Source organism: Centroberyx gerrardi, chromosome 2 (genome assembly GCF_048128805.1).
Source record: "Centroberyx gerrardi isolate f3 chromosome 2, fCenGer3.hap1.cur.20231027, whole genome shotgun sequence".
In the NCBI taxonomy this organism is placed as follows: domain Eukaryota; kingdom Metazoa; phylum Chordata; class Actinopteri; order Beryciformes; family Berycidae; genus Centroberyx; species Centroberyx gerrardi.
The window spans coordinates 8,477,656-8,502,359 of record NC_135998.1 but is presented as its reverse complement, the minus strand read 5'-3'; the positions used below and the strand labels follow the sequence as shown (position 1 = coordinate 8,502,359).

The window sequence follows — 24,704 nt, the reverse complement described above, 5'->3', positions numbered from 1 at the left end:
GGATTTTTTTACACAACAAGCAACTGGTGAACAAATGAAAAAGGGGCCAGTTTATCCTGTGGCCTCCAGTTTGTCATGGTGGTCATTTATTTTTAAATATTTTGGTCTCAGGATTTCAGATTGCTTATTATCTGTGATTTTTGCATAATTACCACATCTCCGCTAAGGAGGCTAGTTATTTTTTCATAACAAAACCAACCAACCTTCTTTAAACATTCAGTGTAATTTGAAGACATTTTTGCCAACTAATACAACATTTGAATGCTAAGTTGTGCATGCTTGTATGGAAGCGTATCGCATGCATAATTCAAATGGAAATGCAATATGTAAAATGGCCATGTAATCCTACATTTGAATTTAATTTTGCCACTTGTATGTGCAGTTTTTGGCTCAAAATGAAAATTCAAATTCAATAATGTCATTTGCATTTGACATTTCCTATACTAGTATTGACATTTCATTTAAACAGAGATTTGCACGCTTTATTTTTAGCTTTATTCAAATGATGATGCAAATTGGAAAATTAAAATGTACTTTCCGAACTGCATAGATATGTTTCATGTGATTATGCAATAATGGTGTCAAAATTATAATTGATATGTCATTTACCTTATATGGTTTTGCACTCTCTAATAGGGTGTTTTACATTTCATTATCAAAGACAATATTATGCTGTAAAGGTGGCAAAATGTAAATGGTTATCCAAATGTAAAAAGCGAAACAGCACCTCCTGTCTTTGCCACTTAATACACTCGCCACTGCGCTGATTGCCTGGCAAAATGCAATTGCAAATGCATTTCGAGACTGCATTAACATTGCCACCTGTCAGTCATCCCATTAAGGCGGGTCTTGCGTTGCGCAATCAGAAGTAGTTCACAACGTGGGAAAGGAGAGAAGGCGGGGAGTTCCGTGAAGCTGGCCACAATATAATTTCCGGTTCTGTCGCCGAAGCGCATGCGATACGCTTCCATATGCTTGATCCGTTGAGGTAATGGTTCTCATAAATCTTGATATGGATTTTTTTTTACTGCAACGTTACTTGGTCTTGGCCTTCAAATTGCCAGCTGAGCTGATTTCCTGGAATTTTGACTTTGGGTCTCATTCACACATAACCTCTAAACAGAAAAGTTCAGTAATATTTATGGAGAAGGCTGCATGTGTGAAAGAGGCTTCTGTTTTTCACCTTGCATAGTGATATTTAATGGACTGGGTGTACAAACTACTAGGACCAACTGCTCTTTCCATGAAATCAACAGTTATAAGGTGTGAAACCCTGTTAAAGAAATGACTTTTAAGACTTGAGACGACTGAGACACAGAATCTGCAAAGATGGGTGCAACCTAAAGGTTCTGGAAACCCACACAGGTGTTTTCAATTAATTTGGCTGATTAGACCTCTTCTCAGGACTGTCTGGGCGCGTACAGACGTCCTTGATTGACATATGTGACCCTCCTGTTGGTTTTGTTGCACCTGTTAGGGCGGGACAACTTATGTTTTTATGATTCTTATTAGTAGAAGGAGTTTGCTGACCTCAGCAAATTTCCAGTATAGCTCCTCCTAACTTCAACCTGAGAAGAGGTCTAATCAGCCAAATTAATTGAAAACACCTGTGTGGGTTTCCAGAACCTTTAATATTAGAAAGGACTGACAAATATTTAGAATAATGTTTATTCAAACTTATTTGAATGGATACATGCATTGATCATGTTCGGGAGTCGTCTGCATCATGTTTCAGGTGTGGACACACTAAAACCGACAGTGTGTGTGAGTGTCTTATGTGTCTATTTCACTGATGGCTGCAATAATGATGTGATGAACAGTGTAAGTTGTGACTACTACTGCTATCTGTTACTGCTCTCTCCTCTGTCTCCTCCGTGAAGGAAAGAAGAGATGGGTAATGCGGTGGAGCAACTTCCTCTATGAGAGACTACAGACACCACAGACACTTTCGCTCGTTGTCAATTAGAAAACGGTCTTCCTCTTTGCGGGGTGAAGCAAAGCAGGCCAGAAGTGAACGTGGGGGTGTGAAGTGAACATTTCTGTGTGGAGGCAAGGTTTAAATGAGATGGTAGAAACCACATCGACTTGGCTAGTTTGTGTGTATGTCTGTTTTTGTGTATGGGTGTTAAGTATAAGCACATAAGTGTACTTAAATCAATGTGAATGTAAGTGTATGAGCTTACATTTTTATGTGTCTATTTGATATTGACAGATATAACCACTGATACAGCACCTTCTGAAAGTATGCAACCCCCTTGATTTTTTCCACGTTGTGTTGCAGCAGAGTTGAAAATCAAATCAAAGATCAAATTGAGAATTGTTTTTGTCAACAATCTACACAACATACCCCATAATGACAAAGTGTAGGCATGTTTTCAAAAATTGTAGCAAATTTATTTGAAAATAAATAACTCGTATATCTCATTTAAGTAAGTCTCCAATCCCCACTTTGTAGAAGCACCTTTAGAAGTGATCACAGCTCCCACATTCATCCTTGGAGATTTGGATTTGGTTGGGTTTGTGAACAGCTGTCTTCAAGTTATTCCACAGATTTTCAATGGAATTAAAGTCTGGGCTGTGGCAGGGCTTTCACTTGCTCTGCAGCTAGGGATGTAACGAAAGTTTGTGACATGAAATTTTGCGATACAAAACATTTTTGAGTGGCGAGATGGACTCAGTCAAAACAGAAATTAAGGACGCTCCGTCAAGGTTTAAGTCTGCTGTGCAGCAGCGTTTTGGGTTTCAAATGATGGAAGATGGCATCAAGACAACTGACAAGACAAAGATTGTTTTCAAGTATTATGAGAGTCTTGCCTTACAGGTAACATTAGCAACACACTGCACCATGTACAACATCATAATAAACAACTCCAGTATGGTTAAATGTTGTGCTTGAGTCTTAAATATGGTTACACAGATCTTAAATACGTAGCTGTTTCTCTTCAAACTACTTTTCTAGTGAGAAAGTTCACTCACTGCGCAGATGTATACATTACTGTTTTTTTTTGTTTGCTTTACTCTTTAGGCTTATTTGGGGATGGAATTGGTCTTGGTCTTGAAATTTGATTTGAACTGGCATTAAAAGGTCTTAAAAAGTTTTCAATTATCTTACAGAAACCTCTAGTCATCCTGTTTGTTTTGTTTTGTTTTTGCTTTCCCTCAGAAATAAAGAAGGGATTTTTTTTTCAGTCAAAACTGTCTTCATTCAGATTTTGTTCAAATAATGTGATAATATCGAACCATGACCCCAGTATCATGTATCAAACCAAACCGTTAGCTGAATGTATCATTACATCCCCATCTGAAGCCGTTCCAGTTTTGGTTTGGTAGTATTCTTAGTAACATTGTCCTGTTGGAACATAAATCATCGCCCCAATCTAATGTCTTTGGCATTCTGAAGCAGATTGTTCTCAAGAATTTGCCTGTTATTTGCCTCTACTCCGTCTCCCTCTATCCTTACAAATCTCCCAGTGCCTGCAGCTACTAACAGCATGGTGCTGCTGCCACCATGCTTCACAGCAGGGAGGCTGTTAGATTTGTGATTGGTCGTGCCTGGTTTCCCCCACACACAACGCTTTGCATTACGGCCAAGTTTGCCTTCATCAGACCACAGAGTCTTTCGCCTCATCCTTTCAGTTTCGTTCACGTGTCGTTTTGCTAATTCCAGGTGTGCTGTCACGTGCGCTTTTTTTTTTTCCCCCAGAAGTGTCTTCCTTCTGGCCGCTCTGCCATGCCGCCCAGATTTGTGAAGTGATCCACTGACTGTTGTCGTTGTGGCAAGATCTCCCATCGCAAACGAGAAACTCTGTAATTCTGTCAGATTGGTCCATGGGTTCCATCCATCTTTGGATTACCGTCCATCTTTAAATCTTCTTTGGAGGTTTCTCAGTTTGGTTGGAAAAGTCTGGGTAGTACCACATTTTTTCCATTTCCCATGATGGAGCCTACTGTGCTCTTGTGCACTCCCAACACCTTAGAAATTGTTTTATACCCTTCCCCAGATCTGCACCTCCTCACAACTCTGTCTCTGGATTCAGTTCCTTTGACTTCATGGCAGAGTTTCTGCTCTTGTCATCTGTGTCCTGACACAGTCACATGCGTTTTATTCTAAATCATGTCCAATCAGTTGAATTGGCCACAGGTGGACTCCAGTCAAGTTGTAGAGACATCTCAAGCACATTTTGGCATTTAATTTTCAATTTATTTATAAAAACATTGTTAATAAAAATCCACTTTGACATTATGGGTGAAGATGTGTAGATCAGTCACAAAAAAAAACCTAATTTAATCCATTTTGAATTGAGGTTGTAACACCAGAAAAAGCAAAAAAATCAAGGAGGTTGAATACTTTCTAAAGGTATTGTATACTTTTAACTGCATGCTTGCTTAACTATTGCTGCACTTTGGCTCCTTCCCCATAAGTAATTGTTACAAATAAATCGTGTTTTACTCTCTTTTCAGTCATCAGAAATTACAAGAATGGTCTAGTGACTGATAAGAGTTATTAGAGTTTTCTAATACTAATTTGTACTAATTTGGTTCTACTGTAAAATATTAAATAGAGAATTGTCTGTCATACTAATGCAGCAGAATGCAGGTAAATGCAACATGGGGCTTTTGCTGTATGTTGTTGGTATAATGTTGGACAGTCAATATTTAGAAAATGAACATCTAGGATAACTTGTACCCAAAAAACCAATCCGCCATAATAATCTGGCATAATATATTCATATATGTAAATCTCAACTACAATATCCAAGATTTTCTGAATAATGTGAATGTTCTTCTGGAATGTTTTTCATTATTATTATTAATTTAACTCAAGTCAAGACTTCTTTCATTATGCATTGCTTTCTATGCATATTTCCCAGCTTTTCTGATGTGCAGCGTTTTCATATTGATTTGAGCGATTGCCTTCATGCGTACATTAATTAAGTATGTGTTCGTCACCTATGCGTGCGTGTGTGTGTGTGAGGTCACTCACCTGAGGAGCGGTCACCACAGATGGCACAGATGTGTTTGGTGAGAGAGAGGGGCGTGCCTGAGGGCTGGGCGGGCACCTTCATCACCCCGTTGAGGCCCAGTGGGGGCTTAATGTCCTCCGTACTGCTGACCGAGTTCAACGGAGAGTTCAACTGGAACATCAACACACACAAACACACACGCCGACAGGTCACAACGCAGCCCCCTGAACTCAGACCAATGACATCATACACCCCATTACACAAGCCGGCCGCAAAGCCTAGCTGGTCCAGCGTAGTTACTTGAAGAAATTAACTATTGAACAAGGGAAAGGCCCGCTAAGAAAGGAGTAGGTATAGTTACACATCAATATAGGGACATTTCATCTGAGTGCCATTGTGTCATGCAGATTGTCCTAAACCATTTTGCTTAAATGCAAGGTGTGGAAAGGGTGTTATGACTTCTAATGCTGAATACAGATGGGAATCAGTTCCAGTAGCACTCCCTCTCTCCTCCTTCATTGCTCTCTGTTTCTCTCCTCCTTCATTGCTCTCTGTTTCTCTCCTCTCTCCTGTTCCCTCTGTTTCAGATCTAAATCTGGCGCGGCAGGATCCTGCACCACTCCACCCCAGGAACTCTTTAATTCATGCTCTCAACAAGCCCCCCTGGCTCCCAAATGTTCAACGCTAGCATAACTCCAATGCAAAATTTAACAGTACAGCGGAATAAAGAGACAGCGTTTGTTTTAGCAAGAGTGCAACCGGAGCCTTAAGTCTTACTTCAATTGCTCTCTACCTCCACTCTGAAAATGAGCTTTGATAAAAATTCATCTGAAAGTGACCTCTCATCCCCTCTCGCTGAGAGTAGAGAGCAAGAGGAGACTAATTATTATAACTAGCTACATGCTGTTACCAGAGGAGATAAAAGTTAGAGGGCAGACTGTGAATTATCCTAAAAATGCTAAATGTACTGAATGGAGCTGAAGCTAGCAAACCATTAGCACCATCCCACGAAAAAAATTGGAAAAGTGAAAGCACCAGCGTGCTTGACTGGCTAATGTCAAAATTACATTAGTTAGAATATTGAGTGCAAAAAATTACATTGGAGGAGGGGGGTAGAAATGGCTCTTAAGAGCTCTCAAAAGTATTCAGTGGATATAGCCCCACGTTCGCCACACACACACACACACACACACACACACACACACACACGCTGAAGGAGTGAGAGACAGAGAAACAGGGAGAGAGTTGGCAGAGCAGAGAAATGGGCTCATATAGCCAGACATGTTTTCATTAAGTTACCGCACATGGATGAGACATGTCTGATAGCGCAAACACGTCTTGGTTCTAAATATAGCTTATACTGTAGCACAGAGTCTGTGTCGGTAAGGATTGGACAAGACAGAAGAACTATTTTGTTCATATAATGATGAAGCTAACATGATAGTCCCAGTCAAGAGAGTACATCGTCTTCAGCTGTGTTTACAGTGATCTGCCAGAGTACATTAGCTATGTACTGTATAAGCATTAGAGATGTATACACAAAGGCAAACAATATGCCCTCTCTCCAACACATATATAAGCCAAACAGCTCAAAGCCGGGGAACCCATATGGAAACTGACATGTGGGTCCACACAAACCACCTTTTTAACTCTAACATTACCCACAATTCTCAGTGTTCGACAGTGACGACACTTCACGCATGTAGCACGCTCATGCAGGAACACACATAATGCATTTATATGTACATATGTATACATACATATACACACATGCGCGTGTTCACAAAGACAGACAGATACATGCACAAACACAAAAGCATGCACACATGCTCACATACACATACACACAGACATGCACACACTCGTAAGCCGCACACTCAAACACACACACACTAGCCTAGCCGATGTGGTTACTAGCATCTCATTTAAGCCCTCCACCACATGAAAATGTTGCTGAGTTCACACCCTCACACTCACCCCTGGTCTGCTCTTCTCACACACACACACACACACACACACACACACACACACACACACACACACACACACACACACTCAAACACACGCACACACACAAAAAGCTTAAGTTTCATGAAAGCAATCCATTAAAATTGACATTTAAGCTATTATTCTGCAATGTTTTCCTCATGTTATTTTTTTATTATTATTATCAATATCAAGGAAAATGCCATCCTATGACATCAACAAATAATGTTGCACTGAAAATGTGACAGTCATGTTTCCCTATCGATATTAAACTGCTACACTTTTTTCAACAAACAAAGACGATCTTGGGAAATGTTTTGATTTTTTCAACTTTTGCACAATAACAAAGTGGCCATAGTCCACTGCAGGAGGGCTAGGTGTCGTTTAAACTGTTACATCAGGTATCATTTGCTCCATTTAAATAAATAGAAATGAATAAGGGATGCACACTAGTACAGGAACAGTTATTAATGTCAACTTTTAGATGGTGTCAAAATGCTGCCTTGTGCCACATAAGTGCATCTTGCAGGAGATAACATGGTAATTTAGAGCACATCTACAAGACACAAAAGACAAGACACAAAGGCACAGACAAAGCTGCATTATTTGTTTGGAAACCGCCTCGGTGGCATGTGCGCACACCCACACCTCTGCACGTTTACGCACACGCATGCACACAGCATGATGTCTTACCTCAGTTAAACGCCTGAGTCTAGTCTTTCCCCCTGCAGCGTCGCACTGACAGAGCTGTCTCCTCAGCTGAGATTGTCTCTATCAAACCCTCTATCTGTCTGACAGAAAAGACTCTTCCGCTCACAGTCTATTTTCAGTCAACCTGCAACTCAATCTCAGCAACATCGCTCCCCATGGTGGGGTGGGCTGGGGGCCTTCCTCTCTTTCTCTTCTGCCCAGGGCAGTGGAGGCAAGGCGGGGGATTAAAGTGGCTCAGGACTGGCTCTGGAAATAGAATACATGCCCCCTCCCCTAAAACACATACATGTGACCCTTCACAGGGAGGCATGGCCAGCTGTGTGCAGCAGTATCCTCAGGGGATACCCCCGTCCCGATCCCCAACTTACTCGCCCTCTGTGTCCTTTTTTTATGTGGGGATGGACTGATATGGAGGGACTAGGTGATTTTTTTGTATATAACTTTTACCCAACAGAGTGAGAACGGAGGGGTGTTTAACATCAAGGATTTGAAATGTAGGACATAAGGTTCCCTGCAGTACAATGTACAACGTGAGCACATTAAACGCTCCAGTTGAATAACGCTGCTTCATATACTGCAGGTGTTACATAACATGTTGTGGAGGACAGTCGATGGGTACATCTAGTACAGTGGGGGTCTCAGTCTGCTTGTGGGTGTCACATTCTGCATGGATTTGATATAATGTGATTGTATGTCCTGCGCCACCCGGTGGCTTCGGCACACTGGTGTGTTTGACATGTGCGGGCAGAGAATTAATACTTCCTCAAAAGGAGTCTTTGCCCTCAAGCCATAAACATATTCAGATATAATGAGTGGCTGCACAGAGAAATGGATCTACTTGGTCAATCTACTGAGATAAAATGTTGTTAAAACTGTTTTTGTAAACTACTAACTCCTATTATACATTATCTTGGTAGAAAGAGTGATTTTTACAGCAGAGCAGGTCCTGCAAACTATTAGTATGCTATGACAACACCCATGGTGGTGAAAAAAAAAGAAAAAAAGAGTGTTCCCCCAAGTGAATAGAAGAGGAGAGAAAAGAACAGTGGAGACATCGGAGGCCTCTGCTTAAGACAGGCTTAGCTCGTTTCAGAGAGTCAGAGCAGAGACTTTGCTCATAAAGACACTTCAAAAGGAGACATCAAATCCTAGCGCACCACTCCTCAATGCACAACCCTCATGTGGAACTTCAGTGCTTTTCAGTTCAAGGGCACCTTTTCACAGAGAGAAAGTTATCTTCACAGTATTCTTTCATAACGCCCTTACAGAATTCTTTCATAAAGCCTTCCATTATGCAGTGGCAAAATATTAATATAAGTGTGTATAAGCCCATTGCCAGGAACGGAACGCTCCATTTTTACAATCCATTATTATGGATCTCATTTCCAAAACTGCACCCATCCCCGAACCATGCTTTGCTTAAGAACAATCAATTTTTAAAACTTCCATTCGTTTCAAGGCTAGAACTCTAGAAACTAAAGACAGTTTTCCAAAGCTGGAGTGCGTGTATTCTTGCAGACCCGAGGAAGTGGAAGCGGACTGGACACAAATCTCCTGTTGACAGGGGACGACACTTAACCAGCTGGCCCTCAGGCGACCGACGGAGGTGAGGACAGGGATCAGGGTGATGTAACGTCACGATAACCCCGTGTCACCTTTCACCTCCGACACCTCAGGACAATCACTTCCTTCTAAAAAGCCGGCTTATCTCGGCGGACTCCCAACGTGTGAGAGGAATGGGCAAGAACTTTCTTCTCACCCCCGTGGTGGTTTGGGAGCCGTGCGTCTAATCTGGACGTGTATCAACAGAGATGGGGATTGGGTTTCACGTGGGAGGTGTGCTAATGGACCTGTTCTTCTGTGGCCTTCAGGGAATGTTCACAGTAAGACACCCTTCAGGATCGATTACTGCGCTGATACAAGTCTGAAGGACACCTGTTTGAAGACGGCGAGTTCACAAACGAAGCTTACACACACATACACGTATCAGTATACAAATGGGCATGAGAACACCCACAATAGCTGACACATGCTAGCTCATTACGCAGTTCGTTCACTTGCAAGCAGGCGGTCATTCATGTCACCCTATTGGTGAGGATGAAGGAGAATGCAGAGGTCAATACACCAGCTCAGCCCCTGCTAACACGCCGGGTTGCACTCCAACTACAGCCTCATGTGACGTAAGCTAACATATGCTAATGCTACGTATATGTCCACCCTACTGGGATCTGACAGTGACACATTCAGCTTTGGGCAGCACCTTGTCTCCCTTTCTTCTACCGTGATTATAATGATAAGCTTCCAACATCTACTGTAGGTCTAATGTCACCCTCAGGATAGGGAAGCAAGGAAGAAAGACGGATATTAGCAGCTAGGAGAATCCCATGCCACTGCGTGTGCTGACTGGCACTTAAAGTAATGTTGAACTTTGGTAGTATCTTGGTTTGTGTAGCTTCATGACATGATATAACCCCCAAACTGTCAATTCTCTGTTGCTGCGTGGGAGGCAATTGGAGAATTGTGTTTTTTTCTCTTTCCATTCACTGCCATTATATCGCGAAAAAGGTCTAAAAATCACACTTCTAGCACATAAACAAATGCGAACAGAGCAGATTCTGACAATATATTAAAAAACGAGGCTCTCACTTTTTTCGCGTATTTACCATTATTGGCAAACATACTATTTTCTTTGTTCCATCGGCATAAGTTTCCTCCAACTGGATTTTGATGTTACACTTGTTCAAACTGAAAGCTTTAATAAACATAATGAAAACGATTCACTTAACCACAATTCAGCAACATGACTAGACTTTATATATTGTCAGAATCTGCTTTGTTCGCATTCATTTATGTGCTATAAGATAACAGAGAATCGCTGATTTTGGTGCTATATCATGTCCAGGAAGCTACACAACCCAAGGTACTACCAACGTTCAACATCACTTTAAGCTGTTTATAAAATTCACCTTCTTCCCATCCTGATCAGGATATCGTTCCATTTGGCCGTTCTCAATCTACTTCCCTATTATTTATGCTTTTATGTCTCTGGAAATCGAAATCACTCTGTCACAGGAATTGTTATTGCTATCTCTCCCTAATATTTGAACAGGATTAAACAAAAACTCTTACATCTACTCTGCTCCCTCAGCTTGGAACTCATTGAGAATAATTTAACATGAAAAAGATGGTCTCTCTTGGCGAGTTTAAACTGATTATGAAAGCTCTTGAGGCAGACTCAATAAGGAGCTGTCTATGCTTTGTTTAACCAAGGCTTATTTATGCTGGGCCTCTTGATCCTGCTGATCTGATATTGGACTACTGCCTTTTCAGCACTCATTCAATGACTTTTATATTTGTGCTTATCTTGATGTGATTTTAATTTTACTTTTTCTTGTTTACACTGCCGTGCGTTGTCTGCAGCGTTTATGTTTGTCATGATGCTGATGTCTTTGCCTGGTCTCTCTTGAAAAATACCTTTTGTAATCTCAAAGTTAGATTACTTTCATCATTGTGTGGACTATTGTTCCTACTCTGATCTGCACCTGAGTAATGCTATGCACAGGCAATCCAAAACGTATAAAATATACCTCATTTAATGGGTAATCCTCAAAAATCTATGTCCAAAATCACAAAACGGCATAGAATCAGGCAAGATAAAGCTCTCTGGATCGTATCTTTCCAGCCAAGAGAAGTAAAGCATAGTGTATGATGATTGGCATCCCGCTCTAATGAAACACTTTCTCTGCTACCTCCCAATGGATAGAATTTAGCGGAAGCAGACATTATTCTTGACAGTTTGGAGACTTCCAGCACTCACGCCACGCTGTGCCACACTGGATAAAATAACTCAACGTAACCACCGCCACCGCTAGCGTGTGTGTTTTTTTTTGACAGAAAGTTTTGTTACATTGAAAAATGGATATTAAGTCTATCAGCTGCATGAAAGGGAGAAAGCCTTACAGCGGCGGAGTGGGAATACGTACAGTGGCTTTCAGCTATTGTCTCACCTCAGCATGGCACTTACTTTGTGTGTGTACTTGCGAGTGTCTTTGGCATCCATCAGAGTGTGTGCATATAGGTCTGTGGCATTGCATGTGTGTGTGTGTATTTCTAGTTTTGTGTGTGTATGTTTCTGTTTTTTTTGTGCTTACGCATGTCTGTGTGTGTGTGGGTCTCTGTTTTGTGTGTGCAAGTGTGTTCCAGTGTCTCACTTTCTGGCTTAATGTGTGTGTGTGTGTGTGTGCATGAGCATAAGGGTTGTTTTTATAGGAAACAGTGCTCCTCCTGTGGGCACCATGCAGCCTGCCGCTGACAGAGCAGCTTTCACAACCCCGGAGTCACTCTCTTCTCACGCCAGTCTTCCTCCACTTTTCTTCTTTCAATCTCTTGCTCACTCTATAAATCCTTCACCGTGTATTTGTATTGTAAACCCCTGTTCTCCCAATTCCTTTGCTCACCTCAGAAATGAATCAGCACTTTCACCAGAGCCAACCAACCATCATGCACACGTGTACGCACGCACGGACCCACACACGCACACCACAAACATGCAAATACACAAAACACACACACACACAAGACAAAAACATACAACATACACACGATTACACATGGCTCACATGTGAATACACACAACTTAAACACACACAATATCGTCATAGCAAACACTGTGTGAAGCCAATTTGATGATGATCTCCAAGCGATTTAACAATAATGATCAATGATCTAGTTCACATTATCATATTGGTAACATACTTGATCTTTCTTTTGCCCTAACAAATTTATGGCAACTCAATCAAAACAGATGATAATTAGATCCTAAGGCATGAACCTCCATCCTAATTATGAACTAATAAATACGTTATCCATTGTAAACAACAATTTAACAACTTGTATTTTCCGAAATGTTTTCAGATTGGGCCTGAAAAGCATATTCTGATCGCAGTACGCCTGAAGAAAACACAGCAAGTGTAAGATATTGTGTCCTCATTATGACTAAATATCTCCCTGCTCTTATCTTACAAAGAGAAACTCTGAAGTGGTCTTCGGTGAAATAGAGCTGACTATTTCCAAGCGCCCGTGGGTTTTTCACTATCAAACGGATTCCAACTTCACCAGGAAAATTTATAGGGTCAGAGGGATAATTGAGAGCTGAGTGGTGGAATTTAATTGCCTCAATCCACAGTATACAATACACAGCACAAGGTTAATTTAAATGGTAGAGATGTAAAAGTGGAATATAGATGAGCTAACAGTTAGCTAACAAGGCCCTGGTAATTACAGGACAATGCTATACCTTATGTGAGGTTAAGAAATGAATGCTGATGAAAAAAGGCGGCCATTACATAAGTGTTCTTCATTAGAGAATACATAGAGTCATGATAGTGGCTATCCTTGGATGAAATAAACCTCATAAACTAATTTTATGACAGTCTCCTGAGAACCGAGTTGGTTTTGGTACTTACTTTCCTCATTCCCTCGAGGGTGTGATGGAATTTCTAGGGTTAACGATCCACAAATCTGAATGCACAACGCTGAAAAAATAACAATTACTTGGAAATACGATCTGGTGCATGACTTTTTGTTCTTTGCGCTCCGTCTGGCAAAACTTCTGGATCATATGAATGTGAAATAGAACAAAAGCTAACATGTTTTCTTCATCACAGTCCATATATATGATACAGTAACAGACCAAGAGGCTGCTTGCCTCCTGTCAAACCAAGGTAAAATTACCAGATGGGTGGGGTTTACTGTAGTATGACAGTTCTGACAGAATCAAAGTGAGTTGTTAATCACAGAAAGGTATACAAAATTGATTTTCATATACTTTCCTGCAGATTACTATATTTCCATTGCATTGTCCTTTGTGGTAAACCCTATCAATTGTGCACGTAAGTGGGATAAAAACAAACCCTAATATTCTTTTTTCCAAATACAACATATCCATCTAGCCCAGTTTATAGAGTGCAGGCAAAATGGTTCTGAACACTTCTTTACGTTATTTTACTGTGGAGGACATTGTGATGTGGAAGAACTGGGTCCATAAGCTTAAAACACCATTTAAAGACTGTGAGACTGTATAATAAGCGTGTATCTGGGTGTGCTTGTGCACATGCATGAGTCTGTCATCCAGCGATGAGTTGACCGGCATTTCCATTGTCCATTAGTAAGTCCTCCAGCAATTAATTGTCCCGCATTTCCATTGTCCAACAGTAAATCATCCAGCAATTAATCGACTAGTGCTTCCACTGTCCATTGGAATGTCCTCCAGCAATTCATTGAAAAGTATTTCCATTGCCTCATATGTCACCCAGAGATGAAGAAGTATTTCCATTGTCCACTAGTAAGGCTACCAGCGATCAATTCTCTAGTATTTCCATTATTATCTAGTAAGTCCTCCTGCGATTATGCCACCCAAAAATGTGACAAATTTGTCAAATAACACATAGTCCAGCAGTTAATCAAGTAGTATGCGAAATACTATGCCAACCAGCAATTAATTTACTAGTATTTACACTGTCCTTTGATATGTCCTCCAGGAATTAACTAGAATTTTCACGATCCAGGAATATGTCCTCCAGGAATTATTTTTATAGCATTTCCATTGTCCACTGAGTGATTAATCAACTAGTATTTCCGTCGTCCACTAGTTCGTCATCCACTATTTCGTCATCTAGCGATGAATGGCCTAGCATTTCAATTGTTGACTACTACATCATCCAACAAGTAATTAACTTTCCATCATTGAATAGAAGTTGCCCTGTATTTTAATGACTCCACTGTCCACTAGTAAGTCATCCAGAAATTGACCAGTATTTCCATTATTGGCTAGCAAGTCATCCAGTGATTGACTCGTATTTCCATCGTCCAATAGTAAGTCATCCAGCAATTAATCGGCCAGTATTCCCATTACTGAGTAATCCAGCGATTGATCAACTAGTATTTCCACTGTCCAAGAAAACGTCCTCCAGGAATTTATTATCTAGTTTTTCCATTTCACACTAGTACATCACTCAGCAATTACTGATCTAGTATTTCCAGTTTCCATATAGTGATTGACTAGTGTTAACATTGTCCATTAGTATTTCTCCCAGTGATTAATTGACTAGTATTTCCATTGTTGAATAGCACATCATCCAGTAATTGTCAGATAGAGTATCAATCGGTGGTTAATTGACTGGTATTTCCATCGTCAAACAGTATGTCAACCAGCAATTAACTGATTATTTCCTTCCTTCCTTTCAATCCAGCAATGAATTGATAAGTATTTCCATTGTCCACTAGTGCGTCCTCCAGAGATGAATCAACTAGCAGCTCCTCTGTCCAACAGAACATGTCCCAGTGAGTAACTCATTAGTACTTCCTTTGTCCAATAGTACAGTGTCCCGCAAGTAATCCACTAGTATTTCCATTGTCCACTAGCAAGTCATCCAGAGATTAACTGACTAGTATTTCCATTGTCCACTGGTCCATCATCCAGCGAGTCATGGACCGGTATTTCCGGTATTGATTGACTGTTATTTCTCCTATTATTTTTCAACTATCAGTGATTTACTGATTCATATTTCCTTCAGAGTGTCACCCAGTGATTCATCAATTAGTACTTCCATTGTAAACCACATAAACTGAGATAAAGAGATGGGGGCTGATTGATCCCACTAACGGCAGAATGTAGTTGGGTTGTAGTTCTTTTGGAAGACCCTTTACTCTCAAGTGTTAAAGGAGGAGATGGCACTTACCTGTTTCTTGTGTCCCTCCTATGGAAAATCCAGTCTCCATCTGGCACTATGTTTTTTCCCATGTATTCATGTATTATGGTTTGGCCATGTTTATTCTCATGTGTCTGAGTCATGGAGTTATAGCGTTGGGATATATAAATATTTCTCAAAGCTTTATTTGTCATACATATTTATCCATTTATCTGTTTCTGCCCACCACATAATACATCTACCGTTTTCTATTAAAAAAACAAAAAACATTTATTACTCTACAAACACAAACAATTGGTATGTGTAGTCTCTAGAACAGGTGATCATGATGTAAACTGAAACTTTCACACTATTTGTTGTACCACATTTGTATAGCACTTTATGTATCAAAATCACTTTTGTCTGTGTGAATACTTTATTTTCAAAAGCGTGTGGGCTAAGATCAGTGTGCACACCCGTTATGAATAACAAAAACTGTTTTCTTCATCAGAAGCTGTATGAAATAGTCTCAGCCCAGGCTGCTGCTTGTCTATGAGTCGACCTACAGCCCAAAATATTATTTTCAAACTTTCAACCTGAGTACAAAATGGATGAAGTTCATTCACACACTTTCAGTGTCAGGTAAGTTCTCAGTCACAGTTAATTTACACCAAATTAAAAAAAATCCTTTCCTAAGAATTTCTAAGCTTTCTTGTATGGCCCTTTGTGGCGAACTCCATCCATCTGGCACCTCAGCAGGCTAAAACAAACCATAAAAAGTATTTCCAAATACTGTTTGACCCAGGTCTGCCTCCTGTCTCCTATCTTCTACCACACTTCCATCTAGACACTTTATAGACTGCTGCGAAATGTATGAACACTTCTTTTTGTTTTGTTTTTGTTTGTTTTTTTACTGCAGTGCACTGTATTGTGTGGGAGTACTGCATCCATAATTTTGTACTTAAAAAAAAAAAGTACAAGACTGTGTGTGTGTGTGTGTGTGTGTGTGTGTGTGTGTGTGCGTGTGCGCATGTGTGAAACATATTTTGTTTACTTCACTGTTAACAATGAGACCAACTTTCTGTGCAAAGCTACAAGTTGTACCAGGTGTGTTAGCGGAGGGAAAAATGAGCATTAGTCATAAGTGTTATTGCACTTCAAGGGTACGGCACAGTCCATGTGTCTGTCGACGGATAGTCTTGAGCGGCTGTAAGATCACACCGCCAGATGCAATCAAAGCCCCCGAGGCCTTATCTGAGGGTTTAAAATAAATGTGTGCCCCCCAAGGCATTTCAATTGCTGGGTCTGCCGGCTGCGAGCAGGGGGCTGTTCTCTGAAACTCAAACCCAGTGTTGTTGTTTCAGTCCCTTGGAGCTGCCACCTCCAAACCGGCTGGTCTCCTCTGTGGCCCCACACAGGGAACCCCAGCATTATCATACTACACACACTACCAGCCAAGAGTGTGGACACACCTGATTGGATGTGCTATGTTTTTCATTCTCTTAAAGCCATTTTGATCTAAAGGCTTATGCTTAAATGCTTGAAATTTGTTTTTTAGACAAATATAAATAGTGAAGTTGATGCCTATGTATGAATTTCTTTCAAAAGCCTTTGCCTTTCCATCAAGGCAAAGGGTGAATACTTTAAAGAATCTAAAATATAAGATAGTTTTGATTTGTTTAACACTTTTTTGGACACTGCATAATTCCATTTGTGTTATTTCACAGTTTTAATGTATTTACTGTTATTCTAAAATGTGAAAAATAGTAAAAATAAAGAAAAATGCGTCCAAACTTTTGACTGGTAGTGTAGACTTCAGCTGGATCACTGTCCTCTGACAACTTGAACAAAGTTAAGTAAAGATACTTATGTGAACATAAGTCTAAGTGCCGTTACTCTTCCTCTCACTACGTAGTGCTGGGGGAAAAAAAAGAGCAAAATGCTTCTAATTGCTACCTGGAGACAGCTTTGGCTAAAAAATCTTTTTCCCCATCCATTTGAGGGTTGATTGACGTTACAGGGAGCGTTAACTGCTCTCCTGAGGCCCTACACACGGCCCCATTGTGTGCCCATTAGGGCCATGCCACCATGATGTCATGCAGAGTGACTACATTGAGGTCCATCAAAGACCAGAGCAGGAGGAATGGAGCTTTATTACTCCCACACAGGAAGGGGCTGCAGTCCACTACTCTCTCTCTCTCTTGCTGCGGGCCCCCGCACAGCAGCGTGTTGTGTTTCAGTCTCCTAGCGACCCTCGCCTAAACAAGACGTACCCAAACCGGCGCATGACATCACCGCCGCCGCTCATTTATAACTTATTAAGAGCGTGTTCCATTTCTTGTAAAACATTTACACCTTTTTTGCATTAGTGTTTCCTCTGTGTTCAACTCCAGAAACACTCAGGCTTCAGATGTATTTTTAAGGCGTGTGAGAGACATTGGAGGCCTGTTGTTGGTTTGGGATTCTCAGGAAGGTTTCAGCGGGAGAGAGTGGGAAGCCAGAGGGGTTGACTGAGCCACAAAATGGAAAACGGAGTCGGCAGTGGCCGCGGGTTTCTGCCTGAGCAAATGATAAAGGACCCTTTCAGCAGAAACAACAGCCAGACAACCCTTGCCATTGTCATTGGAAGTGTAAAATGTGTTCCACCCCTGCGCGTAATCTCTTCCAGCTGCCTGGAACGTTGCGGTGTCTGTGATCGAGTGATGGCCTATATCGTCAGTGAGTTCAAGCCCACAGACACAACCACTGACTGGTCTAATCCTAATGGGCATGGCTGTGGCCTGGCACTGCCCCCCTGACCAGACGCCCTGGGAGATGTCTCTCCCCGTCTCTCCCCTCTCAGGACATTCCAGAAAAGAGAGGCGCTGGAGAAGACAGGCCTAATAACGGCGAAACCACTTAAAGAAAGACAAAGTATCCATTTCGCCTCGGAGAGGAATTCTCTCTGTCAAAATATATTGGCGGACGATATGTGTGGCCCGCATCGGAACAATGTAGACGCTATTCTAATCTGGAACAATATACGGCGCAAACAGCGGGATGCGCTGAATAAATGTCAGCCTGAACACAGTCGCAATAAACAGGGTGAAAAACAAAGTGCTGGGGCCGAGGCTGAAGCTCTGTGCACTAACTCCACTCCCACAGTGTGTCAGTGTGTCTGGGGACTGATCTTAGGAGGAGGGGGGGGTTGGGGAGTACTGTGACTGTTGCTTGAGATGTAAGAACTGGCTGATGATTAAGGACTGGCTCAGCCTTTACATGTGGTTTGGCGGCTGGAGGACACAAAGTTTCACTAAGAAAAGGAGTTTTGTTCAGCCTGTCCTCTCCTTTCATCCACGTTGTCCTCCAATTCTTTGATTTAGAGGATGTTTTTGTTACCTTTTTTTGTTGTCTTTTTTTTTTTCATGGAACCAATAATGTAGCAATTTAAGTGACACTGGCCTGTATGTGTATGTGTGTCTTTAAACTATCAGTCAAAAGTTTGGACACACCACATTTTTTTTACTATTTTTCACATTTTAGAATAATAGTAAAGACATCAAAACTATGAAATAACACAAACTGAATTATGCAGTGACGAAAAAAGCGTTAAACAATTCAATATATTTTAGATTCTTTAAAGTAGCCGCCCTTTGCCTTGATGGAAAGGCAAAGGCTTTGGAAAGAAATTCATACATAGGCATCAGCTTCACTATTTATATTTGTCTAAAAAAACAAATTTCAAGCATTTAAGCATAAGCCTTTAGATCAAAATGGCTTTAAGAGGATGAAAAACATTCAATCAGGAGTGTCCAACCTTTTGACTGGTAGTGTATGTGTACGGGAATTTACAGTGTCTGTGTGTATGTGCGCGTGCGTGTGTGTATGCGTGTACAGTGTAGGGGTGTGTGTGTGTGGTCGGCATAGGCGGGGGTCTTGTCCCGGACTCTGGGAGGTTAAATAGGGGAAGGGCCCGAGCCGTGACCTCGTTCCGGCCAACTGCTCATGAAAACAGCAAGTCAGCCGAGTGTTAAGAGCAAGTGGCATCTGCCGTCTGACTCAAATCACGTTCCATCAGAGGAGCCGCGCCTCATGACCACAGGGACCTGCCACCATCTTTAACCCTTGAGCCACACTCGCACTCTAACTGCCGTTCTCCACCCTCACCAGCCAGAACAGTCATCAGCCACCAGCCTCGGTTTCGTAAACTACCACCCTTAACAGATAAAATCCTCAAAAATGGGTGCCAACCAGGGTGAGAAATCAACTTTTTTTTCAGATTTTTAGGGGCTTTTTATTTTAGCAGACTATGACATAATACATTTGCATGGCATATCGGTAAATAGACACTTAATTTGTACCATTAAGATTTAATTTCTTTCCCACAGCTGGAAACAGAAGAGGATGGTGCCGTTTTCCCCTCTTTGTCCCCAATAAGTCCATCTTCCACCCCTCCACTGTTGAGTTTTTTTAACAATATTGGTTGTTTTGTTTTTTGTTGACGCAGTGGTTTGTGTGGAGTCAGCATTTTCTTCTACTGCTGTCCAACATTTTCTCTGCTGCTCCGGGCTACTGTTTTCTGATCAAAACCGTTTCATTTTTCTTTCTCTCCCCGAATGCACTGGAAAGAAATTCCCGTTTCATTCTCGGCTCCCATGAATGCCCTACAGTGCCCAATGGGGGGACAGTAGTTGCATTCATGCGTGAATATTTGACAACTCAACGAATAAAATATGAACAGAGTGAAATGCAAAAAAAAAAAGGGTACTCCTAATTATCAGGGGATTTTTTGCCCTTTCACTTGTAATTTCACGGGCATTTTGTGAAATTTCTGCGGCATTTTTTCCATGAGCCTCTGTTCATTTCTGACCCTGGTACCAGAAAAATAAAAATCTAGCACTCTTACTGGCCATAAACCAGCCATGACCCATAATACATAGATACATCACTACATACAGTAGCTACAACTCAAGCTCTTCTTTCACTAATGACTTTATTTACCACACCTTTTACCACATTAACCAGTCAGTGGCAACCGTATGGTCTTCCCTAATTAGTAGGCGATGTCTGTCACCATCAATAGAAAGCCACTAAACAGCCCCACCTGCTCTTTACACAGCTGTTTTATTAAAGCTGGTAGGGTGGGCACAGAGAGACAGTTGAAAATACGACAAAACAAAATCTCCACACCTACATGTTACTCATCATCATATGCATCATATACTGTATATATGTGCTATACTTGTCAAATCAAAAACATGTTAAAACTTAAACTTAGTCCTCAGCGTTCATAAATCACTAAAAATCCCATCTCATGCATTCTTTCAAACTGACACAGACCAAGCTGAATCAACAGTAACCGTTGCTACCTAAACATTCAACCTGCATATAAAGTATGCAGCTCCGGGATGGAGACGGCACAGCGCAGATGAAAGTGTTGGAATTAAAAAGCGAAGAGAATCAAGGGGGGGGGGGGGGTGTTAGAAGGGAAGGGGGCTTTCTAGCAATGAAAGATTCTGGCCGCTTTCTGAAAGTGCCCTTAATCCACACTTAACTCCATTACATGTGGGACACTTTCGCTCAGAACGCCGCGATAAGCCCAACAATAGCTAGGAAAGCCCGTCCCAAATAGCATCACGTTGCCGACGCCCTTTAACATAATTATTAACAAACACAAAAAAAAGGGCTGTTACTGCATATTGGGGGAAACGTTTTCAATTTTAGATATGGCTGCAGACGGAAACTGGGCCACTGCAGGCTTTGATGTCTTAATTGTGATTTTTCTTTTTTTTTTTTTTTCAATGCCAAAGAAACTGGGGCTTATTGATGGAACAAAAACGATGGGAGAGAGAAAAGAAAAGAGAGAGGAAAGGGAGATTGTGTGCGAGAAAGAGAGAGACAAGAAATAAATGTGCATACAAGAAAGGGAAAAGAGGAGTGAGACAGATAGCAAAGGACAGAGAGAGGGAAGTAGGATGAGGGGAGAGAGAAGAAAGCGGGATACGGTTGGAGAGAGTGACAAATACGCCGGGGATATAGAAGAATGAATGACAGAGCTGAAGTGCTATGAAATCCTACTTGAATAGGCATTGATTAACTATGGCAAGGGGTCAAAGCTGGGCCTCTGTCTGATGTCTGACGGGGCCTGGCTTAGGGCAATCAAGTGTGTGTGTGTGTGTGTGTGCGTGTGTCTAAGTATGAGTGAGTGTTATTTGGATTTCCGAGATATGTGAATACAGTTTGCAAGACATGACACGCAAGTGTTTGCCTAGTTGGCCTAATTTTATTTGTGTGTGTGTGCATGTGCATCTGTGTGTGTGCATGTGCCTCCGTTTGTGTGTGCATGTGTGTGTGTGTGCACGTGTAGATGTGTGCATGTTCAAGAGTGTCTCAGAAATCAGCAAATCTGGGATATGTGAATACGTGTATGTGTTGTTTTGTGTGTTTGTGTGAGGTCCATATCTGTGTATCAGACCTAGGTCAAATAATTATTTGAAATACTTTTCAAAGTTTGTTTTAGTCAACCTGAAGTGCCAGGTGGGTGGGGTTTGCCTTTTAGTACAATTCTGTTTGTAGGTAGGCAAGTTATCATTCACACAACAGTATTTTTGTAGCTGTCAGACAACATTCTCTGATTGGATGAATTTGGTCCGGTGCTAAATATCATTACATGTGACACACTCCACCCATCTGGCCCTTTAAGCAGGGCAAAACAAATGCTTTAAAACAAGAAAAAGTATTTGCAACTACTATTTGACCCAGGTCTGCTGTGTATACGTAAACCATACAATATGAAAGAATTCCTTACCTACAATGTTTTTTACTCTATATACTTGTATGACACTATTGAAGGGGTGTATAACTTGAAGAGACAGTATGTTAATATATTTGTGAGTGTGCATGCTTGTGTACCCATATGTATGGAGTGCCTGTATATGCATGTGTGCTTACTGTATGTCTATGTGTACACTCCAAAGATTGTGTGTGTGTGTGGGTCTGTGTGTACCTGTATGTTTACATCAGTGTGTGTGTCTCTGAGTCTGTGACGGGCCTCACCTGGGGGCTGACGCTGGGGCCGTAGCCCATGCCGGGCGAGGTCATGGAGTGGGGGCCCATGGGTGAGCTGATGACGGAGAAGGGCGAGCCCAGGCCATTCATGGGCGAACTCAGTGTGCTGATGGGAGAGTGCAGAGAGCCAGAGGGCCCCATGGAGGTCGGGCTCAGCAGGGACGGGTGCATGCCCCGGTGGGACGTGGGTGAGCCCAGCGGTGAGGTCACCTGTCCCGATGAGTCTGGGAGAAGAACGAAAGGAGAGAGAACAGAGAAAGTTAGTCCTGCGCAGCTCAGTGTGGTTGATTGGTAATTGCTGACATTTTATTCACTGTTGTCGTTATCATAAACCATAAAAGATTTTGTCAACACGATGTGGTTTTGGATACTAACTTGGCTCCACTGAAACTCAAATTGCTTTAACAAATCACAGTGAAGTGGGGAAGACACTTTCCTACACATATGCAGCTAAATATGGCAGAAATGAAAACACTACTATAGGACTTTAAAATCTTTGCGATCAAAAAATGAGTCTGATCAACCCTGAAGCACCTTAAAACTTTGTGATTGCAACATAACACTGTTGAAAATTGTGTCTGTCATTCTCTGACTTTTTCTAAAAAAAGCTGTTTGCTGGACTGAAAACGCATTGGCCACACATGTTAAAATGAAGAATAGGACTGCTTCTTCCAGTAAGCGATGGGATATCACTGGCATGCTGACAGCTTCCCCCCCTCTTGCGTTACGATTGTCATGAGTCTAATTGAATTTACGGCCCCATCATAATTGTCGTCATCGTTATATATCAACCGCTCCAAAGTGATGAGATGAGTCATTTGCTGGCCTGACACTGTCCTCGTTAGGCGATTAAAACCGCTTTTGCCGTAAAGACAATTCAAACACCCACATTCTCTTCATACCTTCCTTCAATAATTTCACTTATTCATTCCACCACCGGTCACAGAGGAGCAAGATATCGCTGTTGTCATGTCGAAACCTCGTAACTAAACGATTTTCATGTTTTAAAGTCCCCATGAAATGAACTCCTGGGAAACACAGTATCTTTCATGGTGACCTCATGCTGCACTAGTAGGCGTAAATGTAAATTTCTAACCAATAAAACCATCAGATTTTTGAACAATCCCGCCCCTCCGCACCCCCCCCATCAAATAAAACTCCCTTTCTCTCCCTGACTCATAATCCATTGGTTTAGACTTTTGAATGATCCCTCACTGTGTTATGTCCCGCCCCAACATCCTGTTTCAACAGGCAATGCATCAAATCAAGGAAGTTAAGACGCCGCTTCATGGGTTCTTTAACTTGAATTGAAGGATTACATGCTTCCTGTACGGGTTGAGAAAATTCTACAACCCTTGGGCTGTTGAAACTTTCTCAAAACCCCACTGGATAAACTCAAAAAATACATGGTGATCAAGCTAAAAAAAAAAAAAAGGCTGTATTTCTTATTTGCTGAGAAGCTGATATTTTGGAGATACAAGGTTTTCACCCGACAGCGACAACGTGTACAGCCTGAGTCTCTGTTGGCCTGCTGGATCCCTCCAAAACCTACCTAAAGCTCACACACGAGCGCCTCCTTGTTTGCAGAGAGCAGACAGGCTGTAGGCTGTATACATCCCTGACCCAACCTCCCGCCATGACCGCTGAACCGTATACTGTATAGCAGATCTCTCTCTCATTTTCTTACTTGCTTGCTCTCTCTCACACACACACACACACACACACACACACACACGCTACCTCTCTTACTGCAGAGTTTCCCCACTTTACAGGTGCTGTACCCTGGGGATCTATGAGGACAGGATGTATATAGTGTACTGGGGGGGTTGGTGACTGGGGTATAGTGACCCCAGGGGAATTCAGAATGTGACCTTGTACCACAGCTGAGGAGAAATCTACAGCAATATTGAAGGGAGAGAGACATAAGGTCATGTGTGTTGTCTTTGTGTGCGGGCTTAACACGCAGAAAAATAAAGGTGCAAACTGGAACCGATATTAGTTCTTTGGAGTGATGTCATAGAAGAACCATTTCTGGTTCCACAAAGAAGCTTCAAAGAACCATATCTGCACTCCTTTGCTTAAACACCTGCATTGTGTTTTTGTTGAATTGCCCTTGTATAGGCTCAATATGTATCGGTTATTTTCCAAATTTATGCCATCACCCACTATCCAATAACTAAGAATTAAGAAGCTTTTAATATCCCAAAGAACCATATTTGAAGAACTATCCACTAAATAAAGTGGTTCTTTAGTAGGTGATGGTTCTTTAAAAGAACTAGTTAAGAACCATTATTTTTCTGGGTGTGCA

At 41.6% G+C, this 24,704-nt stretch overlaps 1 protein-coding gene across 2 annotated transcripts in view; it reads right to left on the bottom strand.

Annotated features, from left to right (window-relative positions):
* Positions 1-24,704, bottom strand: part of rxraa (retinoid X receptor, alpha a) — a 108,138-nt gene that overhangs the window by 17,502 nt on the left and 65,932 nt on the right. For both annotated transcript variants that reach the window (XM_078289409.1, XM_078289413.1), the window contains exons 3-4: positions 22,376-22,620; positions 4,985-5,135 (exon numbers count right to left, since the gene is read on the bottom strand). In XM_078289409.1, coding sequence (XP_078145535.1) covers positions 4,985-5,135; positions 22,376-22,620 — 396 coding nt within the window. The remainder of the gene's footprint in view (positions 1-4,984; positions 5,136-22,375; positions 22,621-24,704) is intronic.